Source organism: Haliotis cracherodii, unplaced genomic scaffold, assembly GCF_022045235.1.
Source record: "Haliotis cracherodii isolate W230 unplaced genomic scaffold, xgHalCrac1.p SCAF_8, whole genome shotgun sequence".
Lineage (NCBI taxonomy): Eukaryota > Metazoa > Mollusca > Gastropoda > Lepetellida > Haliotidae > Haliotis > Haliotis cracherodii.
In genome coordinates, this window is record NW_027266341.1 from 9,954,589 (window position 1) to 9,982,218 (window position 27,630).

The 27,630-nt window shown below is 37.4% G+C and overlaps 1 protein-coding gene across 1 annotated transcript; it reads right to left on the reverse strand.

Moving 5' to 3' along the window:
- On the reverse strand, positions 1 to 27,630 carry LOC139449339 (membrane-associated progesterone receptor component 1-like). Its single transcript, XM_071230653.1, has 3 exons — positions 27,311 to 27,630; positions 15,244 to 15,399; positions 1 to 7,666 (listed from the first exon to the last, which is right to left on the reverse strand). Exons 1-3 carry the CDS (start codon positions 27,618 to 27,620, stop codon positions 7,548 to 7,550), a joined length of 585 nt encoding a protein of 194 aa, XP_071086754.1. The 5' UTR covers positions 27,621 to 27,630; the 3' UTR covers positions 1 to 7,547.

Sequence of the window (27,630 nt, forward strand, 5' to 3'; positions counted from 1 at the left end):
AATATATCCTCAAGAATGAAGCAAATCATACAATATTTACAGTAATACACACTGTGGTACATATGGTATACTGGACGTATGATACATAATGTACACTCAATGGGGATGAAAGTTTGGCTGAGACTAGAAAGAAGACATAACCAATGTACCTGATGCACTACATGGAATCTGTTTAGCAAAGCTATACAATGTCATCCATACAATGTCATCCATCCTGCTCGTCATCAGGCTTCATAACACTTCTAGTGAAACAAATATTACAACAATTGTTCAGTGACAACGCCTTGCTTCATAACTAAAACAATGTACAATTCAAACACACCTTTGTGAAATGAGGTCAGTTGTAGATGTTTTCAACTGATGTGTTCTGCTTGAGCTGGTTTGTCAAGGAACTTATAATAACACATCTAGTCAAACAACACAAGTAGTACAATTTCTGATGGTCAAAATCATAAAATGAGAGTTTAATCAACTATCTGTCTGTCTGGACCTTCGTTTCTCAGAATGGTTGGTTCCCTTTGGATAAAATGTATTACATATAAATAACGTTCCAAGAAATTACTGATCATATTAATAATGGTTACATATTGCGAGAAAAGCAGTTATTCACAGTGTGTAGTGAGTTCTCTCAATTGCCATGGAAGTTTAGAAGTCAGAGCCCTGTTAGTCCTCCAACATAGTAGCAATATAAGTATGATAAATTGTACCATCAACAGCTTTCAAGTACTATGGTGAAACTTACTGACCCAGTCAGATGCTGCATCATTTTAAACATCCAATCAAATTCCAGCACAAATCAGTACTGCCCTCTGAGCCCTTACAGCATAATTAATAACAGGATTAATACAGAAGAACACAAACTTCAAGGATTTTTCAAGGCTTTCCCCGACCCCAGAAACTAATATCATTACACTTGCTTGTTAATACAGATTCAGGTAAAAAAGATGCAGTGATTACTTGGAAGGGAAAAATCTCTAAAGCTATTAATAGACAGCATACAAATTCTTTTCTTCACCTAACAGATCTCAACAATTTGTTTATTTCAAGCTATGCAAAGATAAATATATTTTTAGGCTATTTACTTGGGAAGATGAATTGGTAGGTGAATTCAAAGAACCATATCCATTTTCAATGCCTTTTCAAAACAGTCCTCAATATTTAAAGCCTATTTATAGTTGTGCTCAGAAAACCCTCAATTTCCACTTTGCTAAAAATTCAAATCTCAGAAAGTACCATCCCAATTCTTTATTTATAGTAATAGGCTAATCTCTGGAAGACTTTTTTTTTAAAAAAACACTTGCATTCAATATAAAACATTCTAACGCCACCTCAGTAATGTGTACACAATGCAGCCATACTGCTGCTGAAAAGATTTCACACATAACCTAAATGTTCTTTAGAAGCACACAAAAATTAAGGAAGAGAATTTATGGATGACATCTCCTTTATATTGAGGAACACAACGTTTCGGAGTATATACTTACTCCTTCATCAGGTAAAGGAACGAGTAAGTATATCCTCCGAAACGTTGGTACTCAAAAAAGAAGTTGACATCCATAAATTCTCTTCCTCAAGTATATCACTTCTAAATGCCATTCAAAGACTTTACACAAAAAGTAGTTTAGAGACTTTGGTCACCGATCACCATGGTAGGGATTAGTGGGGTGGTGAGATTTCTTTTGTTGGAGAACAATTGTATATAATTTTTTCAACTATTTTGTTCCGGTATATTACATTTCTTTTCTCTAAATCCAGCACACCAAAAACCAAGCCCACCCAACGGGTTACACAGATGCTCCCTAAGTAGCGGGGTCCTATGGGTTGTCATCCATACAAGGCTACAAAATAAATGAGGCTGAGGCAAACAAGCATTATCAATACTTCACTGATTAGTATACATATCAATACTTCATGGGCACACACAACCAGTATTCCTCCATCACCCACGAAAACACCCATATGAGGTGCGTTAGTGATGATTGTCTATTTCAGCAACGTAATGAACTGAGCCGCTTTTAACTCATGGAAGTAAATTTTCGTGCAAGAAACTTGCAAGTTCGGAGATGGAAACTGAACACTCATTGGTCTGAGAACTCTCTGGGTACTGTCCCTGGAACCAGGTCATTGTTGGTTTGTTGAATAATCGTAGCAAGTATAGTGCATAACATTGTTTGAGTTCTCAATGGGTCCCTTTTCACTTGAAATAGGCCATTGCAGGAGGACATCACAGAGCAGTCGTACATGTTCATGGAGGATGGAGGAACAGGGTACACAAACCCGCGAAGTACTGGCGATGACAAACAAGTGAAGCATTACAAAGTATTAAAATGATCTAGATCGGTCTCCCTTGATCAGTGCATACTTTGCCATGTGACCACATAAGACTGCACTTTTTCAAGACAGTCTCAAATTCCACTACAAAGTGTCAGCCTTGCTGTTGATGAAGATGATTTGATGCAATAAGGATGATTATCTCAAGATTTAAATATATCGCTGACTAAATATACTCCACTAAAAAAATACATGTTGATTTTGTATCTACAAGTCTGAAAGAACAGCTGAATCATGTCGACTACAAGTAGGAGTGTTATCATGTTAAAGTCAAACTGATTAAGACAGTTAAGACAGGTCCAACTGTATTAAAACTAAGCATTAATCAGGAATAATTTCTTGTGTCCTGGGCCTGTTCCACAAAGCCATTGTAGTGCTAAGATAATCATAACTCCATACCTTAACATAGGCTTAGGATCGTCGTAGCACTAAGATGATCGTAACTCCCATATCTTAACATAGGCTTAAGGTCATCATAGCACTAAGATGATCGTATCTCCCATACCTTAACATAGGCTTAGGATCGTCGTAGCACTAAGATAATCGTAACTCCCATACCTTAACATAGGCTTAGGATCGTCGTAGCACTAAGATGATCCTAACTCCCATACCTTTACATAGGCTTAAGGTCATCGTAGCACTAAGATAATCGTAACTCCCATACCTTAACATAGGCTTAGGATCGTCGTAGCACTAAGACAATGATAACTCCTACACTTTTACATAGACTTAACAACAGTCCTAGCACTATGATCGTCTTGTTGAAAGGAGCCCTGGTTATCCTTCATATAATTTTAAGCACATAAATTAATAATTGCAGTATGACCCATTCAGAATCCAGAATCCTCCCTATAAGGTCAATCATTGGCAGGTGAATATTTTATCGTAAATTGGCTTGTTAATAAAGAGATTTGGTTTCAAGATTCAGAAACCATTAAAAGTATCTGGACAAACAGTTTCTTTTTTTAATGTTTGGATGTTACAACAAAACCCACCTCCACTCAATAGAGAGACTCAAACCTGAAAATGGAGCTAACCCCATCCTTGTAATAACATCCTTAGCAGGGGTATAGAACCTTGGGTAAATAAAGTAACCAAAGACATCCACAATTGTTTGTCTTTGGACCTTTTAGCATCATCACCAAACATTATCAGGAATATTATCATGATATACCCTGTATAATACAACAATTGGTCTTAGATTCTCCTCCCTACTTCAAGCTGCATCAAGAGCAAAAACAAGAGTTTGACAATAACCCACAGCTCAAGCAGTGTATCCACCAGAACTGCATTTTAAGGAAAACTAACATTATCGTAACATATTATTCCACAATGGCCTTAGATAGTTAAACAGTGATCCATTTGTTCATGTGAGTGAGTGAGTGAGTGAATGTGGTTTTACGCCGCTTTTAGCAATATTCCAGCAATATCACGGCGGGGGACACCAGAAATGGGCTTCACACATTGTACCCATGTCGGGAATCGAACCCGGGTCTTCGGCGTGACGAGCGAACGCTTTAACCACTAGGCTACCCGACCGCCCCCATTTGTTCATGTAAATCCAGGACTGTGTGTCTTCTCACAACCACTATACAGTTTACATAAAACCAGGTTGCTGTTTCCATGGGAACACTGATCTTTCGCAAGGCATTGATTCAAACTCTTATTCAATTATTCATTGACTAAATCTACATGTAAATGACATATTAACTGACATATGTGCCAATCAATTTTTAATATATTAACAATACTGACACACAACTAATTGTCAGCCATCATGTATTGAGTCGAACGATAGCATCAACACAAAACACGTCCTGTATAGCAAGCTGATTACACTTCTTGACTCTGTCAAACGGCAAGTGCATTATGTCAATATAACAGGCGATTTACCAACAATTAACCATTATTGTACTATGCTGTACAATGTACAATAATGTGGACATGTCTATATATACAACAATCACTCCATGACAAAAATATTGTTTGCGTCAGTTTACTGTTTACAGTCCTAATTGCAAAAAGCACCTTATAAATAATAAACAGAAAAGGAATGGAAAACAAAAACAGAATTGGGCCCCGTTCCACAAACTTATCTTAACGTTAAGAGAATTGTAACTTATATATACTACTCAAAAGAAGTTGAGGATCACCTGATTCTTTCAAATTACAATAGTTAATCTCTCATGCCATGACAGATTAACATTACCAATATGAAAGAATCGGGTGATCCTTAACTTCTTTTGAGTAGTATACTTTAAGCCATAATAAATAATTAGATTTTCATCCCACTTCTCTACTGGACGCCCTGCATCCAGGGTCTGACATAGTGTGGCTGGTATTGCATTTATGTATAGATTTACTGTATTAAAAAGTTTTTTTCAGCTTTTCAAATCACAACTGATTTCATTGCGTGTCATGTCATCATAAGCAAATATTTGATTAGTTCATCTCAGAGAACAGACCAATCATAACAGAGGTTCTATTTGAATTCCCTCTACCAAAAGGGTGTTATTTGTTTTTTTTACAATTGCTTCAAACTTCTAAGTAAAGACAAGAAGAAAAAGAGAGAAAATGAATGTGACAAACATAGGCGAGGGAGGAAGTTTTGGTCCCAGTAAATCTAAGAAAAACAATATTTTATCTTCTCCAGCATGTACATACAAACATTTACCTGCAACCTTTAAGACAGGTAAGCAGTGTTAAAACTAACATTTTCAGCGCGCTAGTCCTTATAATGAGGACGTAGAGCAAAACCCTTAAAAATTGAACATTTCTACTGGTCCTTATGATACCTTAACTATTGGGCAATTTGGCAAGGACTACAGGACCAGTGCTAGTTTCTAACCTGGGTCTAGTAACATGAGTCACTTGCGAGACACTGCCTTCATTCTGTTATCCATAAAATTGTGTCTATCTTGCCTTCATCTTCTCATGAAAATGTCCTAAATACAAGTAAAGAAAATCGCAATGTTACTTTCCTACGTTACTTGATGAAATACACCTTATACATAATCCTATCAAACATTGATGAGATGTGAATCACATCCCGACAGTTAATAGAGATAGCTTGAATAATTTGATTAAAAATGAATTATGTAAAACAAAAAGCCTCCTGTCTCACATCTGAGAAATGAAGATGAAAATCTAAATTTATTGTGGGCTCAGTTTTGACTTACAAAAGTCTTAGCTCCAAGATCATTGTTGGGAATGATGCCCTTGTCTGTCACGCCTTTAAACACATTGAAAGTCGTCTTCACAACACCGTTAGAAATAGAAGGGGCTCCGTACAGTTCACTGCTTCTATACTCTATTTTGGGGACCCTCTAACGGTTTGATCTGTAACATCAGGGTAATGACAAGAACCTTTCCTTTCATTCTTGATTTGAAACACTGCTAGGTACACACAAAAAGGGTTACCATACTTTCGTCTAAATTCTAGAGAGGTGAAAGGTTACAAAAAGTATTTAGTGACAAAAAAGATGCTTAGACTTGTTTTAGTCAATTGAAAAACTTATTACAAACCTGCGATTATTGAAAACAGCAGAAGGGGTGACAGGTATCTATATATCAATTTGCATTTACAAATACTTACACATGAACACCACATCACATCCACCTCTGTCCCTTGTTCAATGGCAATGGATTCATCCATCACATGTGAAATGTTTTCTGTCCCCAATTGCTGTGATCACAGCAATTCTTAAGGTTTTATGTTAAGCAGGTGAGGCCAAAAACAAATGATTCAGTCGACAAACTGAAATCGGTTGAGACGTGCAGAGTTTTCACGAGTTGACTAAGGAAGAAAGAGTTCTTGCAGGTATTTTTAGCACAAAGGGAAACCTGATCCACGGTAACTTGTAACATCAAAAATATTTTCTTTGAATCACACTGATATATTATTACTGTGTCATAATGTGAAGTCCAAATTATGATCATGATATCCTACAAAACAGATCCATTTAAAATGACCAATCATCCTACCTTCTTAAACATTAAAAATATACTTACAGGGAAACTGAACTGCCAAATTATGAACATACTCCAGTTGCTGGGCGTCTTATTTGATAAGGCAACCCACACAACAAACGGCTCGGCAGGACTGTCTCCTGTCTGTACTAGCAAAGACAAACACACAGAGAGGTTCCAACTGACATTATATGCATCATGTTTGCAAAAACTCTTGCTATTACACAAACTAACACTTCTAGACAAAATCAACACCAACTTGAACTGGGGCTGGAACGATTCACAACCTCATTAAAATCAGATCTTATACATGATTCAATACCTCTCTGATAAGGGAGAAATATTGAAATATCTTCAGCATTCTTTTTGGAGATACAAAACTAACATTAGTCATACTGAATGCTCTCTCGCTCATTCCGAGAATTCAGAAGCCTCTATTCTGATTAGCTGATTAATTCCACCTAGCATGACCTCTTTGCACTTATGGAGGGTTAGTCAAATCGTTATTGAGAGAGTTATTGAAGACTAAAAGATCTGATTTTAACCAGATTGCAATGATACAACTTTGTGGCGATACAATACTTGATAAGGTTATGATACAAAAAGTAGGTGGTCATGATACAATCCATGCTACGATACAAACAGAACTCAACTCAATTTGGTTCTACACACGAGGTGGGTTTTGAATCACTGGACAAAACTTGCCATGACTCTGATTGATGCGAGCCTCACCCCGAGTAAGTGTTTATGGTTAAGCTCTTCTTTTAGCAATATTCCAGCACCAACATGGCGGGGGACACAAGAAATAGGCTAGACACGTTGTACCAATGTGGGGAATCAAACCCTGAGATACAGCGAGACCAAAACATACTTTAACCACAAGACTACCCACTGCCCCTCAGCCCCCATTGAGATAACCGGTTCAATATTCTGAAAAACAATATATTTATTCATTTTCATTATTGCATACCAGTTCACCTAACTCTATAAGCATAATACTTGTATGTTGTACTTTGTACAGATATACACAACCTTATCGTGGCACTAAATATCGCAATGCACCTTCACGAATCGTTCCAACCCTAACAAGTAGATCCTTCCGTGAGTGCCGCCGGGATGGAGAGTCCGGTGTAGGCAGAGGCCGGGTTGGTCAGTCATTCATTCAGTCAGTAGATGCTGCTGCCGCCATGACAGGCAGAGACCCTATATTTTGATGGCAGCATCCAACTAGTCAGGAACACACACAATCAGTCCGTCTTCTTCTCCTTCTTGTCTTTACTGTCCTCGTTGACCTCGTCCTCCGTGTCTGTGTACTCGGTGGGCAGTTCCCCAGGCTTCAAGAGCTTACCAATATACACATACTTTTCTGAAACAGACAAATGTTTGATACGTCATAGAGATATTTGTTCAATGTGAAAATTTCAAAGTTAAGGTGTCTTCGATCCTTGAGATCTGCTATAGCGCTTTAAAGTCAAGTCTTAATAAGTCTTTTATTTTTATGTTAAATACATGCCATTCATCCTAAAGTTTGTTTGTGCCTTCGTTTTTGCGTGGGAGTGAGCAAGCCTGAAGTAATCATTGTAATACAGGTCTTAGATTTTTACAGCTTAACCACATAAACATGGGTTTGGTGCTGCTGACCAACTTAGAAACATAATCATGGCAGATATTTGATTTAAAGACACAATCATATCTTTCTAGCACTCCTAAAGCTCAACACTGTACAGCAAAGAGTGGTACCTAACCAACTGGACCATCTAGAAATTGTGGAAATGACTTTGGTTCTAAAACAACATTATCTAACTGCCAGTAACAAGATGAAACATGATTAGTGTGCAATATGCTGAAATAGTAATGTCTGTTTCACCGACCTGTTGTCATGTTTCCAATATAAATAAGACTTGGCTCCCAGGTCAAAAAACGAACTTAGAGGGACGCATCAATACTCTGAGCAATGTATAAACTATAAAATGTGCCAAACCTATTATTTAACAAAAATGAACAAACGAAAAAAAGAAGGGTCTAATTTTATTTTCATTTTGCTCCAGAGAAAAACCATTGAAAACCAAAACGGCCTTGTTGCAACACAGCATGATTGCCTGACATTCAGCATGTTCAGTCAGTGAACTAGGACAGGAATTAGAATACCAAATAACTTCATTTTCCTACACCATATACACACTGAACACCATTGAGTGAAATAAGTGTACCATTTGCAGTGTGCAGTCATTTGCACAACATATGCATACACACTCACAGCATAACAATGGGACAACACACAGAACCCTATTCATTCAATTTAGGCCGTGTTGTCAGTTTTCGAGTTCAAGGAACGCTGCATACATGTATATACTAAAGGGGGTATACTTCATAGAAACCTGAAATCTAGACTAGTGGCATTTAAACATATTTTGACATCTGCATTTGGTAAGAAATATGCCATCAGTCATAGCTCTGATAAGTTGCATATTTGCATAAAATATGCAAAATAAATCACCTTTTTATCAAACGATATCCCTCGATATACCAAGAAACCGACCCCATTAAAATACCCGGGGTACACAACTGCATAGCAACACTGCATACTAACCCCATGTAGACTGTGACCATATTACTTTACAGATGTATACTTAAATACTGCTGCGAAAAATGCGCAACCTCTGTGTCTTGCTTACATAGATTAATACAGGGATTAATCTAAGATGTGCCCTTGATAGGCAACTTGGGAAAAAATTGATATTTTGTTTAAAATTGGGATTTTTTTAAAGTTCATATTTCCGAAATTTTTAGGGGCATTTATCATTGCATTGTAGCATTATGTTTCTTCCTTTTTGATTCTGTTATCTATCAGTGGAATACAAGCATCAGTACAATACAATATTTACACAAAATAGGAACTTCACATTTGGGAATTTTTACTGGCAATTGCTGCAGACTTAGCCCAAATATCAGCCTCCGGGTAGGTCTAGATAAACCCTGCATTTGTATCGATGTCGTGAGCAGCACATGAAGAGATGTACATTAGAACAAGCATTTGAACTAGAATCATTTCCTGTAGAGTTTAGTGTCATATGGATATTATAAGCAACGCTTACTAGACCGAACAGAATATTACTAGTCTTGGGCTTCAGACGAGTGGCTAAAGTCGCAGACTGGGTGATGGGACATCAAATTAATGATCAGGCCCGTGACTTGACAAATAAAACACATCAGGACACCTGATGCCTCACTTTATTATTAACAGTCACGTCCCGGAGAGCATGGAGGTGATTCTGATGAAGCAACAGCTTGTTGAACATGTCAAAAGGCAATATATAACAATACATCAGTTACCCAGCCACGGTGAACTGTAATTGCTCTTTATTGAAAATAGCCACATTATTCCAAAGAATTTGCACCTTTGTTTCATAGCTTCATGGGGAAAACAATTTCATGGGGTTCATTATAAACATAGTATTATTGAAAAATGCAACCTAATATTTGTCACCTGTGCATGTACAAAACTTCTATATTTTGACAGCCTAACCCTTACTTGTCCACGTAACATTAATCTTTGAACACTCTCAATAGCGCTAAGCTTTATTTACCATACAACATCAATAATCTCTGGGTTACTTGTAATTCATTCATCAAAGATTGGAGATTTTACTTGTTCAGGCTAATTTATGCATGTATGTTTCAACTTTGATACAGTAATGGGACCAGGGAGCAACTTGGTTTTGTCTGGTGAAATAACTTTTCATGTCTCAACATGTACATGTGCAATTAGATTCCTTTCATCAAGCCAGCCTGATACTAGATCAATGTTCCCACTGGCTTTTGAAACTGCCAGTCCTTGTGGACTGGTAACTCTTAAAATTACCAGTCACCCCTAATTTTGGCCTGTCCCAACTTTCAACAAATAAAGAAACGTATGCAAATTATTTGGTTTTAATTCCTTCAACTTCATGTTCAGTGCAAAGATGTCATCTCTGAAGTAATTAGTTTAGATCTATACGGCATTCACAAAAACTTCAGTTACAATTTTCTCATTGTTTTTTAATATTTTGAGACAGAAGTCACTACAAACGGATATTTTAACCTCAAAATCGACACGGAGAACCCCTGATGGTAACAGACAAGCTAACTTTGTTCGAAAAATGTACTTATATGAATATCACCCATGTTTTGTTCAACAACAAAGATGTATAAGGTATGTTATTTGCCTGTCCACAGGGACTGGCAGTCACATGAAATACCGGTCCAAGCCTAATTTTACTGGTAAAAAACTGGTAATTACCGTTAAACTTGAACAGTGTAGATGTGATTGATCACATTACAATTAACACTGATGAAACCACTAACATCATTCTGTTCATGCTCGATGGTAGGATAGATATTTTTCAATAAAACTTTTCAATACTATTCAACAATAGCACAATCAGGGCAGGTGAATAGAGAGAGGCACGTTTGCTTTGACTATGCAGTCATATGTAAGGTTTTGCCATCTTTCAAATTAAGCATGAAAGACAACGGGGCCCACTTGCACAAAGCGATCACAGTGCTACGACTATTGTAAGCCTATGTTAAAGTATGGGAGTTACGATCATCTTAGTGCTAAGATCCCTTTGTACAAGTTGGCCCTGGTCCCTAATTCATAAGACAATACAGAGCATAACCAGGAAACCCTAGAAATCTCCCTGTCAAGGATCTGTACCCTTTGTGATCAGCCTCCCTAAGTTAGAAGTGTAAGCCACAAAATCCAAAGACTCTAAAGAAACAGGCCAACACTGATGTCATCTTCAAGAGAAGTAACAGCATTCAAAACACCCGAAATACCAGGGAAAGCACCATTCAGCCAACAGCAAGAACCATCAGGAGCAGTGAACCACATTCCGTGTTCTTGTGGACAAACTGACATTGGCGAAACATCAAGGCCCCTCGAAACCCAATCAAAGAACATAAAAGCTCAGTCTCCAAAGTTGACTGAAAGTCAGCTCTATCAGACCCTACCCATGATACCCCAGCCACAGCATCCAGTGGGACGAAATCAAGGCCCCTACAACCAGCCCCTACAACCAGCCCCTACAAGACTTTTACCTCAGCAAACTCCAACATCAAAAGGCTCTAACCAGCAATCAACCGTGATCAAGGCTATTACATACCACCTGTGTACCATCAATTCATCAAAGACCCCAATCAGTCAGAATCATAGCAATGTTTCACATTCCTTGACTTTGTGTTTTCTCAGAAAATAGAAAAGTAACAATCTTAAACATGTAAAAACATGGGATTACACTTTCTTAGTAAAGTACAGATTCTAATAAATTTTGTAGTTGAGTCCAACCCGGGATTCTAACACACACTGCCAGAGTGAGGCACCTCATCACCAACACATGAAGACAGTGATCTAACCCACTCAGCCACCGAGGCTTCCACAAAATGAAAATTCAACAACTGGTAGTTTAGATTACATTAGGGCTGTTATGATTCACTCGCCTCTTTGGTGAATCGAACCGTATCAATTTATGAATTGAATTCGTTATTCGTGGCCACTAGAATCGAATATTTATGAATATGCAATCATGTGCATTTACATACCCTGTACCTAAAAATATCAGTAAGAAGATATTATATGCATAGATGTCTTCAAAAGATAACACTCTCATAATATTTAATCATTGTGGTCACTGGTCATTGTCTCATTTGAGCAGATACTAGTACCTGCATAAGTGAAGTATATAAATGTTGAATATAATCAGAGCTCCAGATAAGCTGCGTATCTACGTGAAATACGCATCAGAAATGCAGAAATACACAGTAAAATATAATCCAAGCGTATCAAATACGCAACGAACATTACAGATACGCTACAAAAATAAAACTTGTGCGTATCATCAAAATATTGTGAAGTAACCCTGCGTATTCGATGAGCAAATCAGCAACTTATTTTGAAATTATAAAGGGGCATTCCGTCAACCTTGCCAAACTCCACGATGACAGTTACATCATGATCATTTGCCATCACACTTTCTTGTGGAAGTATCGTGGTATTTTTGAGTCCTCTAAAGCTCTCGAACCCACACGACACCAGTTTGCAGGGACTAGATGAATAGTGTTTTTAAATATTTAACTTAAATACCCACATGTGTAAAAACTAGTGGGTAACAGAAATTTGAATATGCAGGTAGAATTACTGATACCCAATGATTTTAAAATGCATGGGTAAAATACGCACAACACCAAAAGCTTATCTGGAGCTCTGATAATAATAATTAACAAACCATGTTAAATAATTTATGTTGTTTTTGTTTCGCTGAATATAACAAGTAATACATCAGCTGCTGACTTGTTATTACTTAATATTCTTATTCGTAAAACTATATTCATGATACGAATCATATTTGCCTGATGGTATATTCATTGCAGCCCTAGATTACATACCTAATCCAGTATTAGAATCTCTACAGTAATAAGTAAGTGAGATCCCTAAAATAACATCTGCTACATCCCAATCTACACTGCCTCATACCTGTATATATGCTTGTCAACCATATTCCGTACATTCTTCACAAACTTTGAACTTGACAAATTTGAAATTGAGATATATTCTGAATAATTTGATTTTCTTTCTCATGCAAAAAAAACTTAACCCTATTGTCATAACTGGTGTGTTATGATTTATATCCGACCAATATATTAATTCCCTGCATAAATAGTTTTCATTTCTATGTCAAGAACAATCCCGCCATGTTATCCTTTCCGCGCATTTTTATTCCACATTGGCTGCCATGGTCTGTTTGTGATAGTTTTCTGAAAAAAGCTTATGGAATTTATGAGTAATGGTATATGGGACTCATGGGTAATGGAATAAAAAGTACATGCATTTCTATTTTTTTAACTGATAAACATGTTATATTTGGTTCACTAGTTCTTAAAATTCCTGAGAGGTTGTTAGTTGCTCAAACTTAGTTCTATTTAAACACTGAACTGTGTGACATTTGTTAGAAGGTGAGGTGAGGTGAGGTGAAATTGGGTTTAACGTCGCATCCAAGATTATTGCACTTATATAGCTACATGCATGCACGTCTGTGTGTGGCTGCTTGTACGAGTCCGGACTGACGCCAATTTATAGTACTAGCCCACCGAGATACCATGCTGCAGTCTAACATGAATATCCCACTCTGAAACAGTATACTGACTCCGAGCCGACCCGTCTTTGTTTTAGCCCCATAATGCCTAGCGCCAGACAGGGAAACAACAGGTACCATCTTTTAACGTCTTTTGGTATGATGCAGCCAGGGTCGAACCCTGGACCTTCCTTCTCGGGCAGACACTCAACCTCTAGACCACGGAGGCAGTCATTTGTTAGAAGGAGACCGTGCCTATGTGTTGGTTCATCACAAGCAGAAAGCAGCATGACCTAGCTCCGTAATGAGTAGGCTACTATGCTACCGTGCTTATCAAATCCAATATGTAGGGGAGGTAATAACATAGTTGTAAAAGTGAGTGAGTGAGTTTGGCTGTACGCTGCTTTTAGCAATATTCCAGCAACATCACGGCAGGGGACAAAAGAAATGGGCTTCACACATTTTACCTATGTAGGGAATCGAACCCGGGTCATTTGCGTGACAAGCAAACACTTTAACCACTAGACAACCCCACCCCCTCCATGGTGTAAGATGTGAAACAGGGAATGAATTGAACCAATAATGGTTATATTGTTTTAAAAATGCTTTTTTTTATTAAACCATTTTGAATTTTAGGGGAATAAATCATTGTAAATTTAATATGACAAACAAAAGGTTTGTGTTTCTTTTTTTCTTTTTATGTTATCTTATTTCAGTTTGCTTGAACATGTTACAGCAATAATAGATTATGTTTTGAACAAATCTCAAACCCGTTGTGTTGTAACCCATCATACTTTTATTCATAGCAATGTTTCACATTCCTTGATTTTGTGTTTTCTCAGAAAATAGAAAAGTAACAATCTTAAACATGTAAAAACATTAGAAATAGTAATTTTATTGCCAAGAGCAAATCTCAATTCAAAATGCTGCTGAACATTTTTGTATTCTATATTCTAACAGCTCTCACTTATATTTTTACCAAATCAGAAAAAAACTATTATTTTGTTCAAAATTGGTACTTCATTAATGTTTTTTTTCTCTTAATTTCAGAGATATTTTAACTTTGAATATTATCTTTGCATTTGGTACAATAATGTCAATTAAAGTGAAAATCCCTTTCTCTTTTTTATCCTGTTATCCGTGAAATACAAGTAATGAGTTAGTGAGTGAGTTTGGTTTTACGTCGCTTTCAGCCATATTCCAGCAATATCGCAGCAGGGGACACTAGAACCTCAAACATTGAGGGGCCTCAAACATTGTACCCATGTCGGGAATCAAACCCGCCACAAGTCACTGAATCAAGCCATCTGAATCAAGCCATCACACCATAACACATTATAACCATATCATATGAATTGGGAATTTTTCAATTTGGATTTGGAGAATATTTACTGATTTGCTGCAGATATGAGTGTGTGAGTGAGTGAGTCAAAATTTAACGTCGCATCAGCATTATTTCAGCTATATAGTGACACAAACAAGTGCTGCAGATTTGAATATCGGCCTCTGAGCAGGTCTAGAAACATCCATGATCATATTTTTGCAAATCACAATGACATCAATGCATCGTCATATCATGACAAAAACAAAAATTGTAATTAAATTCCTACCAGCTTGAAGATGATTTGTTTCTGAGAATGGTAGGATTGAATTGATCATTGTTGATAAACTATTTCAATAAAATTGGAAAAAAAAATATTCTTTCAACCTTGATCACAAAATCTTTCTTCATCATAATCATGGTGACAAAACACAATAACAAATAAGCATAAGGGTCACAACGATTTTTTTTAAATTGCTGAATAATAATTGCCATGACAATGTGATGCTGTACCTGTAAACTGCATCTCCCATTCACGGACTGAGTCCATCTGCATGCTGTTGAGATCGCTGAGGTCATCGTAGTCATCCCTAAGCGCCTCCTCTCCTAGGGAAAATGTTGCTAGGGCCCGTGATGCATCACGGCCCGCAAAGATTCCATAGGGACCTCCTGAAAACAACACAACTCCTTTTTAGAACATGATAACATGCTATACTGCCATTAACAGTCCAACTGAACTTTACACTACTTGATTGCACAATCAGAGCTCGATATAAGCTGCGTATTTGCGTAAAATATGCATAAATAAACTGACATATGCGGACAAATCAAATCCTAGCGCATCAAATACGCAACAAAAACTATAAATACCCTACTTAAATAATATTAATATTATAACTACTGTATAAAATGATTGCATATATTACTACTGTTCGACTAAAGGATTGTGTATCAGCCGATCGCAAAATTCACTTACAGACAGTTACATTTGGAAAAGATTCTGCAACAAACATACTGGAAGATGCCAATTGAAACGTTTATGTACATGTTGTATCTTAAACAGTTGCTGCTTGGTGATTGAAAAAAAACACCTTTCTTCCAATGCTAGGTTTTGCAAACAAAAATGGCTTCCCAGAGAGGGAACTGCACATAGACACGGATGGGTACACAACGATTCACAGAGTTTTAAATGATTTTCAGGGATTATTACAAAACAGGTTTAAAGCTCAAATACCCAAAAGTCAAGAAACAAGTGGGTAAAAAAAATCTTCTAAAAATTGTGGTGCCCAATCAAAATCAAATTCTTGGGTAAAATACCCAAATAACCAAAAGCTTATCTAGAGCTCTGGGACAATTTTAAAATAAAGCAAGGAAGACTGTGATGACATTGTCGCCAACACAGCCAAGGTGGTATGCATAATTGCTGCAACAGTGAGACCTGTCACAATTCCAACCTGGTTAATTAAACCAGTGATCTTTTAATATATGCATTAGTTGATGATAAATATGCCTACAGTTGCAGTTAACTAATCCATCAAAAGTTGCTACATAAGGATTATTTCAATGAAACAGTCATGACTTCATGATGAGTGAGTGAGTATGATTTTATGCCGCTTTTAACAATATTACAGCAATATCACGGCGGGGGACACCAGAAATGTGCTTCACACATTGTACCCATGTCGAGAATCAAACCCGGGTCTTCAGCATGACAAGCGAACGCTTTAACCACAAGGCTACCCGACCAGCCCCATGACTCCATGATAATGATAGTTACTGTTACATGATCCTGGGGTCCTTGAGGTTTGCTCCTTTAGTCGAGATAGGACTTGAATCGAGATATACAAAAGTCCTGTTAATCTGACATTTTTGGTTGCATATGATTATGTCGGATTAACAAGTATGTTGGATAAATGAAATTAGGTAGTATCAACGTTCGTGATCGAAAATTTGACAACTACACGATAGATAACGATTCAAACATGTTGTAATAAAAAAGGGAAAAAGGAAATATTCATATTGTTAAATTACATTGTTAGCGGAATATGTTTTCTAAACATGCAACCTCTAAAGTTCAACACAATACTACTGTTACAAACTGTATGACTGATTCAAAATACTTTTTAAAGCATAATCTGGAGTGGAAGTTGCCAATTTGAAACTAGTGTCGCAATGCTTAAGAAAGCTGCTTTCTTAGTGGCTAATGTCGACTTCAACAATTTCAGCAATTTGTTGAAAATTAGTTGTGTCGGAGTTAGAGTGCGAGACCTTCGGATTAACAGGTCTTAATAGCACTGATTTAATCGGTTCCCATCATTTGTGTCGGATAAAGTTGCAGGGATGTGAGCAGATTTTCCCGAAAAAAGAGGAAAAGTGTAGGGACCATGGTCTGGGGGCATGCCCCCCCCAGAATTTTTTTTAACATTTGATTTTCATTTTAAGCAATTTTCGTGTAGTTTGGACAACATTCACACCAAGAAATGTAACAAGTCAATGGCAAAAGTCAATAAGTCAAATAAACAAGATGGCAGATGCTATAAAATTTCGAAGTTAAATCAGTACTTTTAAAAAATCGGGCATAGCTTCCGCGCACCTCGCTACCCGCTAGGTCTGGGAGCAATACTGCCATAAACTTCAACCCCCATCCCCCAGACACAAGGACAACTGTCACAAGCGTGCAATGTCTGACCCTTTCCCCATGTTGAAGCATATTGAAAAAAATTTACCTAGTACTTACTTACCTTTTGTTGAAAAAAACAAAACTCCATTGCAAACATAAGGCATTTATACAACATATATCCCCATGTTATGGGTTTTTGGAAGCTGAAGAAACATTCACAGTTTTATCGCTAATCACATGAACAACTGTAAAACATCTCATTCATTTACAAGCTAAAAGACAACTTTATCTTAAAACAAGCCATCATCTGACTCTGAGTATTTACAATTTCTGTGTGACGCCACACCCCACGTTATAGTGCAAGAATTTGTGATAGAAAACGTATGATGTCCGAAAATCTATGCTGCTGAAAGCTCTGATCGAAAACAGGACAATCCGCGACAATTGTCCGGTTTTCGATCATATTTTTCGGAGTGTTTTTTTAAAAATCTTTGATTATATTTTTACGCGGAAGATGATTTTTCCCGAGGACTACTGTTTTAAAAAACGCGATTTTCCGCGTTTCCGTGGAGATTTCACATCCCTGAAGTTGATTGTCTGATTAACGAGACTTGACTGTTTATTTTCAGTGAACATGATCTGACCATGTACCTATGGCACTATATCATGTACATACCCCCCATATCATCAGAGGTATTGCTGGAGAATAAGGTTGCTTTGTGCAACAAGGCCCTGTTGCCATGTCTCTGTGCATGATGAGGCAGACCTCAAGACAATTTATAGTTAAGGCTTTCTTGTTGGAGATGTAACTTGTCATCATGATTAATTGATGAATTGCCTGACTGAATAAGAAAGCTTTGGTAAACAGAGTGAAGATACAGCTAACAATGGACACACTGATGACTTACATGAACATTTAAAGGGGAAGTGCAGAGCTCCAGATAAGCTGCGTATCTGCGTGAAATACGCATCAGAAATGCAGAAATACGCAGTAAAATATAATCCAAGCGTATCAAATACGCAACGAACATTACAGATACGCTACAAAAATAAAACTTGTGCGTATCATCAAAATATTGTGAAGTAACTCTGCGTATTTGATTAGCAAATGAGCAACTTATATTGAAATTATAAGTTGGCATTCCGTCAACCTTGCCAAACTCATCATGATCATTTGCCATCACACTTTCTTGTAGAAGTATGGTGGTATTTTTGAGTCCTCTAAAGCTCTCGAACCCACACGACACCAGTTTGCAGGGACTAGATGAATAGTGTTTTTAAATATTTAACTTAAATACCCACATGTGTAAAAACTAGTGGGTAACAGAAATTTGAATACGCACCTAGAATTACTGATACCCAATGATTTTAAAATGCATGGGTAAAATACCCACAACACCAAAAGCTTATCTGGAGCTCTGGAAGTGTACACGCAAAAATCACTTTATTTCTTTTTCTAAACAAAACGCAATTTTAGAATTAGTTAGTATCTGTGTTTGAAAATATACACTCATTTTTTTTCACAGTGAAAGTAGGAAGCTCACAATAGTACGAAAGTGATATGCCGTTATGAGGCCTTCGTTTTACGAGCAAAATAGGCCTGAGTTATCCCTCTCAGATTATGACGTAATTGGTGCCAATTCAACTGGGTCCCTGTCTATTCTCAACGCAAAAGATATCAAGGACCAGTTTGCGGTAAAACAACATGGTCTACGACACACTCCGGCGCAGTGGTGACTCAGCATAACACAATTCTGGCTGGCATCTGAGATGCTAGAATCACAAAACTGTACCTACACCACGTGAAGCGGCTCTAACAAAGCATGATGACGCCATAATGTTTATCAATTGGCACCAATGACGTCATATTGCAAGGGGCATAAGCCATGGTGTTTTTGTTATGGAAATAGAACACTTGGTAAATGTGAAAAATATAAATCGTTTTAGTGCAAAAAATATGTTAATTAAATATGATGTTTTCATATTTTAGGAATGTTGAGGACAGGGACAGTGAAACTTGCATGGATACTGATGTGGATAAATCATTTACCATGTGTATCAATACCCGTCCTGGAACAAAAGGAACAAAGCTCACGAGTCATGACAAATGGTGAGAGGAGTGCCCTCTCCTGTCACTTCCACACATGTTTTTGTGCATTAAATTTATCAAAATGGCTATTATCATGATTATTTAGATGAGGTTTAATAAGTATAATAATACGGAGACCATACGGATGATCATGATGATTATCAGTTCATTGCATGCTTTCCTCTTATGCTATCATCACAGGACGTTTCTATGTTTAATACTGATTATATCATAGTCACAAGAGAGAAAGTTTTGAGTTAAAGATAAGGATGACAAAGTGCAGGTGTGCAATGAAATAACCGCATCAAAAAGAACTTGAAAATTTTACAATAAAGTGTTTATCTAATAATCACATATATACTGATACTATCTCACACTAAGCAAATCACCTACACACATCTGAGCATCACCAAGGTCAACCCCAAAATAGGTAACACACTACCGGTAAATTCCAGTGCATAGGCAGGCTAGAGGAACAGGCTAGAGGAGCAGTCATGCAAGATGGTCGGGGGGTGGGGGGGCATATAGCGTGTAGTATGGGATAAATATATAAATAAACTAACTGTATTCGACGTAATAAACGCCCAGGGCGCTCTCAAAAATAGAAATGGGGGCTCTTAATAAAATAATATTTTGATGGAAAAAAAACAGAGTTGAAAGATCGTAAATTTCGTGGTTTATGCTGACAGCCTGAAATGTTTACATACAACAGATATATTTTTCCAGGATTTAATTGCCCCTAATTAAGGATGCATATAACACACGAGTGCATATTATACACGAATAAATAAGTCTTACATTGATCAATCAGAAGGGGTGCTAATTGAGACTGTTCACTAACCAATATAATTAGCAAATATCGCCACGGGCGCTTATTACATCGAATACGGTATTGTAAAATTTCCAATTCTTAAACTTATCTCACACTATGCATTTATCCCACCATTGAATGCAGATACCTTTGTCTGTAACAGGCCACAACCATAGACATATATACTGTATACGATTTCACTGAAAGTATCACACCTGAACATCTTAGAAGGACTATGGTACACTTTTCTGTGCAAACTAGCCACTCGCACCTCAGGTTGGGATGCAGTCATTTAAATGCACACATATATCAAAGACATATTCCTGAGTCTCCTACATGCTGTGGTGGATACCATTTTGAAGAGGTCGGGTGAAAACTGAAATGGGGTGTTACTTCGCGTCCAAGATTATTGCACTTATATAGCGACATGCATGCACGTGTGTGTGGCTGCTTGTACCAGTCCAGACTGATGCCAATTTATAGTGCTAGCCCACTGAGATACCATGCCGCAGTTTGACATGGATACCCCACTCAGACACAGTATACTGACTCCGAGCCGACCAGTCCTTGGTTTAGCCCTTTAAAACCGAGCGCCAGACATGGTAACAACAGGTACCATCTTTTAACATCTTTTGATATGACACGGCATGGGATCGAACCCCGGACCGGGGGGACGCTCTACCTCTAGACCACGGAGACGGTCACCATGTTGAGGACCCGACATTTACTCCTTTTCATGTACTAACTATTCAATATTGCAATCTTCATAAGGCAAGGATTGACTTAGCCTGCGATTACGCGATATTCTCGCATTGTTGTCGTAGATATCGCATCAACATTCAATCAGCGCGATTGAAAATCGCAAAGAGCTTTCAATAGTTTTATCTGCATTAACACTCTCATTTTCACCAACAAAAATCTAAAATGTTGCATAGGTTGAATAAATTAATCTACGGTACCTAAAAATGTCAATTCAAAACTTACACGCTTGTTTATTCAATCGACAAATGTTGTTAATCGAAACAGCGATTGGCATACTCGCAACATTGCATGCTACATTTGTATCTCTTAATAATGTGCATATCCGATTCCTATATCACTGCATGGAGCTTTGCATCAGCTGACAATGGCGGAGTGCGAAACATTTTTTTATCCCCGATTGGCAAACAAGTGTTTGTTTTTACAAACTAAACACTTTGGTAGCGCACAAAAATGTTATTCCGTGATCTACAATTCCAAGTCATTAAACATATTTTTTAAAGACTTAAATCCTAGCAGAAATCAAAGACGTTGATCTACATGTATGTGCGTCCGTGCAGAAATCAAGAGAAAAAAAGGCAATCACAGGTAAAGTTTCAAAACACGAGCCAATTTCGATATTGGAATGACAGCAAAACAAAAACTAAATGAATATAAATACAACTCTTTCTCCATATTAATCTACAAATTGCAGATCAGAAACGATCTTAATTTAGATGAGATTCGCCTAGCCAGTGACGGCACCAGTGGAAGAGCTTTCATGAACGTACCCTCGTGCAAGAATTGCCACCGTGCGTGAATTACAAATTTGGAACTATTTCTAATGGCCCAACACGATGCGATACGTTTGCTTCCAAATTCGTCCATAAAAATTGAAAACTGTGACTTAATCATTCAAATGTAACTCTTAAACATTGTGAATGTCAACAGTCTTTTCAACTTCCGATTACTCGCAAACATTTTCTGGCAGCTGCACATGGCAAACATGCCGCCTTCTGTGTGAAATAAATGACTTAATTGTTGCTAATTAAACAAGAGGGTGAACCTGGAGCAATAGTTGTTGAGTAATGAACTGATTAATTGATTAATTAATTGAAAAGTGCATATTGATAAGATTTCATTTGATACGATCAGAGACCCGGCCTATGATATGGTACACACTTCAGACAGAAATAAGACGGCGAAATTGATGAAAGCACTGGAATGTAAATAATATATTTTTTGCCAACAAACTGTAATACCATTCAACAGTCACTATTTCATGTCGTCGCTACTTCATGTCATCACTCTAAATATATTGAATTACGATCTAAACACATATTGTCGAAATTTGATAACTGCAGATTGTTGCATGCCAACGAAATGAACAGCTGATAGTGGTAAACATGCCTCCTAAACGATGTGTAATTGTCCTCGCGAATAATTCCCCATCAAGTCAACAATGAACAGAAATACATAAATATTAATGTAATTTATTCTTAAGTAGAACAGAAATGTAAGTTGAATGTAATTTAATACGAATGATAATATTTTTAAATACATTTATTCCCAGTGGAATAATTAATGTTCGAAAATAGGATATATCTATATAATCTAGTAATATTACTTGCAACATGAACTACATGAGATTGCGGTTTGGCGGCTGTCTTGAACAGCGAGTAACCGGATGTGTTACACGCGAATCATTTTGAGTAACTCGACATAGTCCTTATATAATTATCTACAAATTACCCCAATTTCAAGTCAAATTACGCCCAATAAACGATGTGTTCATGGGTCAAATATGTTACCATTTTGATCTTCGTCCATTTATCTCTAGAAATGTTTCATTTATAAAACTTGAAAAATTCGATAAATATCTAGAAAAAATATATTTTGAAAGCCACCATATTAGGACACATTTGCCGTCATGCACGTTTCGAGTGTATGAAGACAAAGACGAAAGTCTGTAGAGTTTTTTACATAAAATAATCAGTTAACATTTAAAACAATAATATGTTATGATTTTGGAACCTAATTGTTCAGGTAATATGTTATGTATGCAACGGATTAAAGAGGAAATCTGTCGCTGTTCATCGGCTCGAAAACGAGATACGATGTCACTTGTCCCGATGTTCACTTGCAAACAACAAATAATTCTCTTTTCAAAATCATTCTTGACTGACTTTAACGAATGTACCAAATAATAACTTTTTAGAAATGCTTTGAAGGAATGACACAAATATTGTAAAGAAACGGCTCAGGGTTGATTGACACCTGTCAGATCCTTAACAGTTGGGACACCTGGGTGGCCTAATTTTGACTCTCAGACATCGTAATGTTGAACTCAACTGTTGCCTGTAACATAACAATTAAAACCAAATACCATAAAATACTGATTTTCAAAAAGATTTCTTCTGTGGGAAGATCTGTTTGGTTCGACCATATAAGATCTGTGGCTCAGAAAGATCAAGAAGACTATGGCAGCAAATGAGTGAGTGAGTGAGTATAGTTTTACACCGCTTTTAGCAATATTCCAGCAATATCACGGCGGGGGCCACCGGAAATGGACTTCACTCATTGTACCCATGTCAGGAATCGAACCCGGGTCTTCGGCGTGACGAGCAAACGCTTTAACCACTAGGCTACCCGACCGCCCCCTGTGGCAGCAAATGAAAACAATGAGTTTGCCACTAACATGGCTATATCCCCCGCCCCTCTTGCAGAATTTATGACATAATTAAATCTAAACAATCCCTAACCTTTTTCAACCAAGGTGGAACTTGTCAGGGAAATTGTAAAAAAAAGAAGAGTTTGGAACCTAAGTCCATCTTGTTGCCATGGAAACGTAAAAAAAAATTAAAAAATCTAAAATTTCTAAATAGCAAAAGGCACCAGTTCAGCATGTACTTGACAGACCTGCAAAGTTTCATGAAAAAATATTGAACGGTTTATGAGTTATGCTCCGGAAACAAACCCTACCCTCACTGAACCTAAGTCCATCTTGTTGCCATGGAAACGTAAAAAATAAAAATTTCTCAATAGCAAAAGGCACTAGTTCAGCATGTGCTTGACAGACCTGCAAAGTTTCATGAAAAAATATTGAAGAGTTTCTGAGTTCTGCTCCGGAAACGAAACGTGACGGGACGGACGGACGGACGGACAGAGCCCGTTTCTATATCCCCCACCAAATTTGTTGGGCCGGGGATAAAAATAGTTTTCAAATTATTTAATCATTGTCCGTGACTGAATGAATTTTGTAAATAAGCCTTCAAATGGTATATAACTGAATTTAAGTAGCTATATTATATTACTGTCATTACTTGTGACAGTTCACCTGGTTGACTTTCTAGTTTGTGGAGCAGAGATTTACTGAGTTATGTCAACACGTGAAGACAAGTGTTAAAATTTGTTTTATGGTTGATATGAATAAAATTACTTGACAAATATTGACAAGTGTTGCTCTCTTAAATTTCTGAATTTCTGTTGGACTTGTAACTTAATATCTGGGCCAGTAGTTTAAATTTCTTACTGGACCAGTGGGATAGTGTGTAGATAAGACATTTGTCAAACCCTGTTCCTAATTATATGTACTACTACTACATAAAGGGATATAACTTGGGATTCAGTATAATATTGAGATGCAAAAGCATGTACTGTTACCAAATTAGCTATTGTACAATCTGTTCAAAAATTAAATATGTGTCTACTTTACAATAATAATACTTTTGTGTATGTATCAAAATCTGGTACATTGAGGTATATGTCTACAAGCGTGTCTGTCTGTCTGTATATATTGACATGTGTATTGTGTAATACTATGTATATGCGCATGTGTAAGTATGTACATTCATAAGTATCTACACAGGGTTGGAACTTCACACTAGCCTGGGGCTATTACAAATCCCTGCAGGCTAGTTCAAATTTGCCATTGTTTTAACACTGAGGGCATTTAATCTTTACCAGGGCTAGTAAAGTTTTAGAGTTTAGTTCTAGCCCTGGCATAAGTGCATGTGCATGGATACACCGGTTTGGTTATGTGTTTGTATATGTATGTGTGTATTTATTTATTATTAATGTATGACATGTATATTTGTGATTTGTGATACTTGCAAACAGTAGGTTCAGTTATCTAAATATATTATCTTACGTACATTTGGCTCTTATTAATTGTTACATGACCTTGTACTTTTTTAGGGAAAGGTGTTTAAATAGGCTTTAACAGTCCCCTACCCCCTTCTTCCACGCCCATTCCCATTCCGATCCCATTCTTCTTATTGGAAATATATATTTTTTAAATTACATGAATGACCACGTAGCTGCGAAGAACAATTATAAGACTTATAAATCGTCCAGACAATAGGGTGCGGCTGCTTGATATCTCTGTTGACACATCATCAAAGCTATCAAACCACCCGAGGGATTGAAGCATGCTAAGACGAGAAGAGGATCGATCGACAATATCCACCAGAGGATCTTCGAACCAATACCAGGCAGCACATGCCAAAAGCAGCGGTGTCACAGAGATAGTGGGAAGCGAAGGCCGTATCTGACTTCCGCACCCTTCAATAATGGCGGAGAGGGTGCAGTTGCTGTGCAAGGATATGGCAGAGGCGACGGCTTGAGTCTCGTGAGGATTGGATGTGACAGGAGGAGACAATCCAACTAAAGTGTAGGCTGTAGGATGATCGAGGGAAGCTAAAATGAGATCACAGTAAGGGAAACTTCCATTGTGGCCACCGTAGAAAGCTGGATGAAGAGGCTCTTCGGGGACAATTCGACGGAAGAAAACACCATGCGAACGTCCAATGTACCTGGCGGTTCCAAGGTAGACATGGTAGACATGGACCCGGCCGCTTTAGGGATGGACTGTTGATTCAGCCGAGTAAAAACTTTGTCAGTAAGAAAAATATTTGAGATGCCGTCATAGGCCACCGATAGTGCAGGCAGGGCAGGTTCTGGAGGTAGTTTCAGTGTTACAGGAGAGGGGACGGTTAGCTTGGTTGTGTTCTTAGTTTTCTTAGCAGAAGACTTGTGCTTGTCCGGGTCCTTTGATTTTGAACGCCCCTCAATCTCTCTTCTATGGCACTTGTGTAAATACAAATCATCCGTCAGTTGAGCACGGCACTCACAACATAATTTCATTCTTGGTTCTATTTTGTTTGTTTAACGAGAGGGTCAAATGGTAGCCTCAACAATATTGTTTCACTTCAATCAAAACCAGTTTTGTCAACATAATCAAGGTTTGCTGAATGAAACTAGCATTTAACTTGGATAACAGATTTCCCCCACATATCAGCATGATCAGTGTGAGGGACATCCGGGGGTCCTTCAGTGATTTTGCTGGACGTTTTCCGGATTTTATCAATTTTTGAAAGGACATTCTCTTTATATCATTACCAAATTACAAAGATTAGCAACAAGATATATATGGTCACTAACAGTATCATAGCATATGGTACTATGACCCTGTTAGTGACCGTACATATATCTTGCTGTTAATATGTGGATCACAAGCCCCTATGGATCAGTCAATGTCCCAGAAAATGTGAAACCTTATCATATAACATTAGAATTCTGTGTCCCCCTAAATGTTTTATACTTAACATTAGCGCAATGAGCCATTGACTTTCATGCATAGTTTTGAACATTGCACATGGACACCTTCATATAACATGAATATGCCTGGGTAGACCCCTTGTTCATATCAAACTAGTCCCACAGCTAATTTCAGACTATTGAGACATGTACAAGATGTAAAAAAAATAGATTCTGGGAGAAAACAAAAAGTCACTCAATATTTTAACTAGTGTGTATGGAGCTCTTTTTGATGTGATTGTGAAGGGACATATTACCTCTCGAAGTTGCAAGTCACTGACAAAATGTATAAAAAAAATGCTATGACTTGCTAGAAGTCAGTTTGAAAACATTGCAACTCCCATCACAACATCTGAAAGGTTTTACAGATGTGGAGCCATATTGGTTCCATAAAAAAGACTCTTGCTTCCACTAGCATGTTTGTCATTACCAAGTAAGAATGATTTAGATCTACTATGATTTAGGACATCATGTAACTATTTCGAAATGTGAATCTCTTATTAACAACTTATTGATCATTAATATTTCCGAAAAATCAATGATATCAAGAATAACATCAGTAAATTAATATATCTCACTATAATCCGTCTGGCGTAATATTTTTTTCTACGCCTCAATCATTGTACGTGCTGATAAATAACACAATGATCTACAAGTGTCAAACAAACAATGTAAGAGATAGCGAAGGGTAAAAATGATATTTTGTAATAATATTATACTGTACCTGGGCCATAAAATCGTTTTCCTCGAGTGACATCAAACACTTTGCAATTAACAGCGATCAGGATACGTCCATCCTTTGCTTTTCCATCATATTCTCGCAACTGCTCGTGTGTGAAATCTTGCTTTTTCAGGGGTGGAAGTTCAGGTTCCCGAGGCGTCGGTGGGTCATGCTTCCTTCTGCTTGACCAGATTTTGTAAACAAGAAATGAACAAACGCCTACTAAAGCCAGATTCAACGGACTTCCAAATAATTCAGACAAAAATTTGGATAAAAATCCGCTTCCCGCTTCCGAATTTCCTGAGTCCGCCATATTTGTTTAA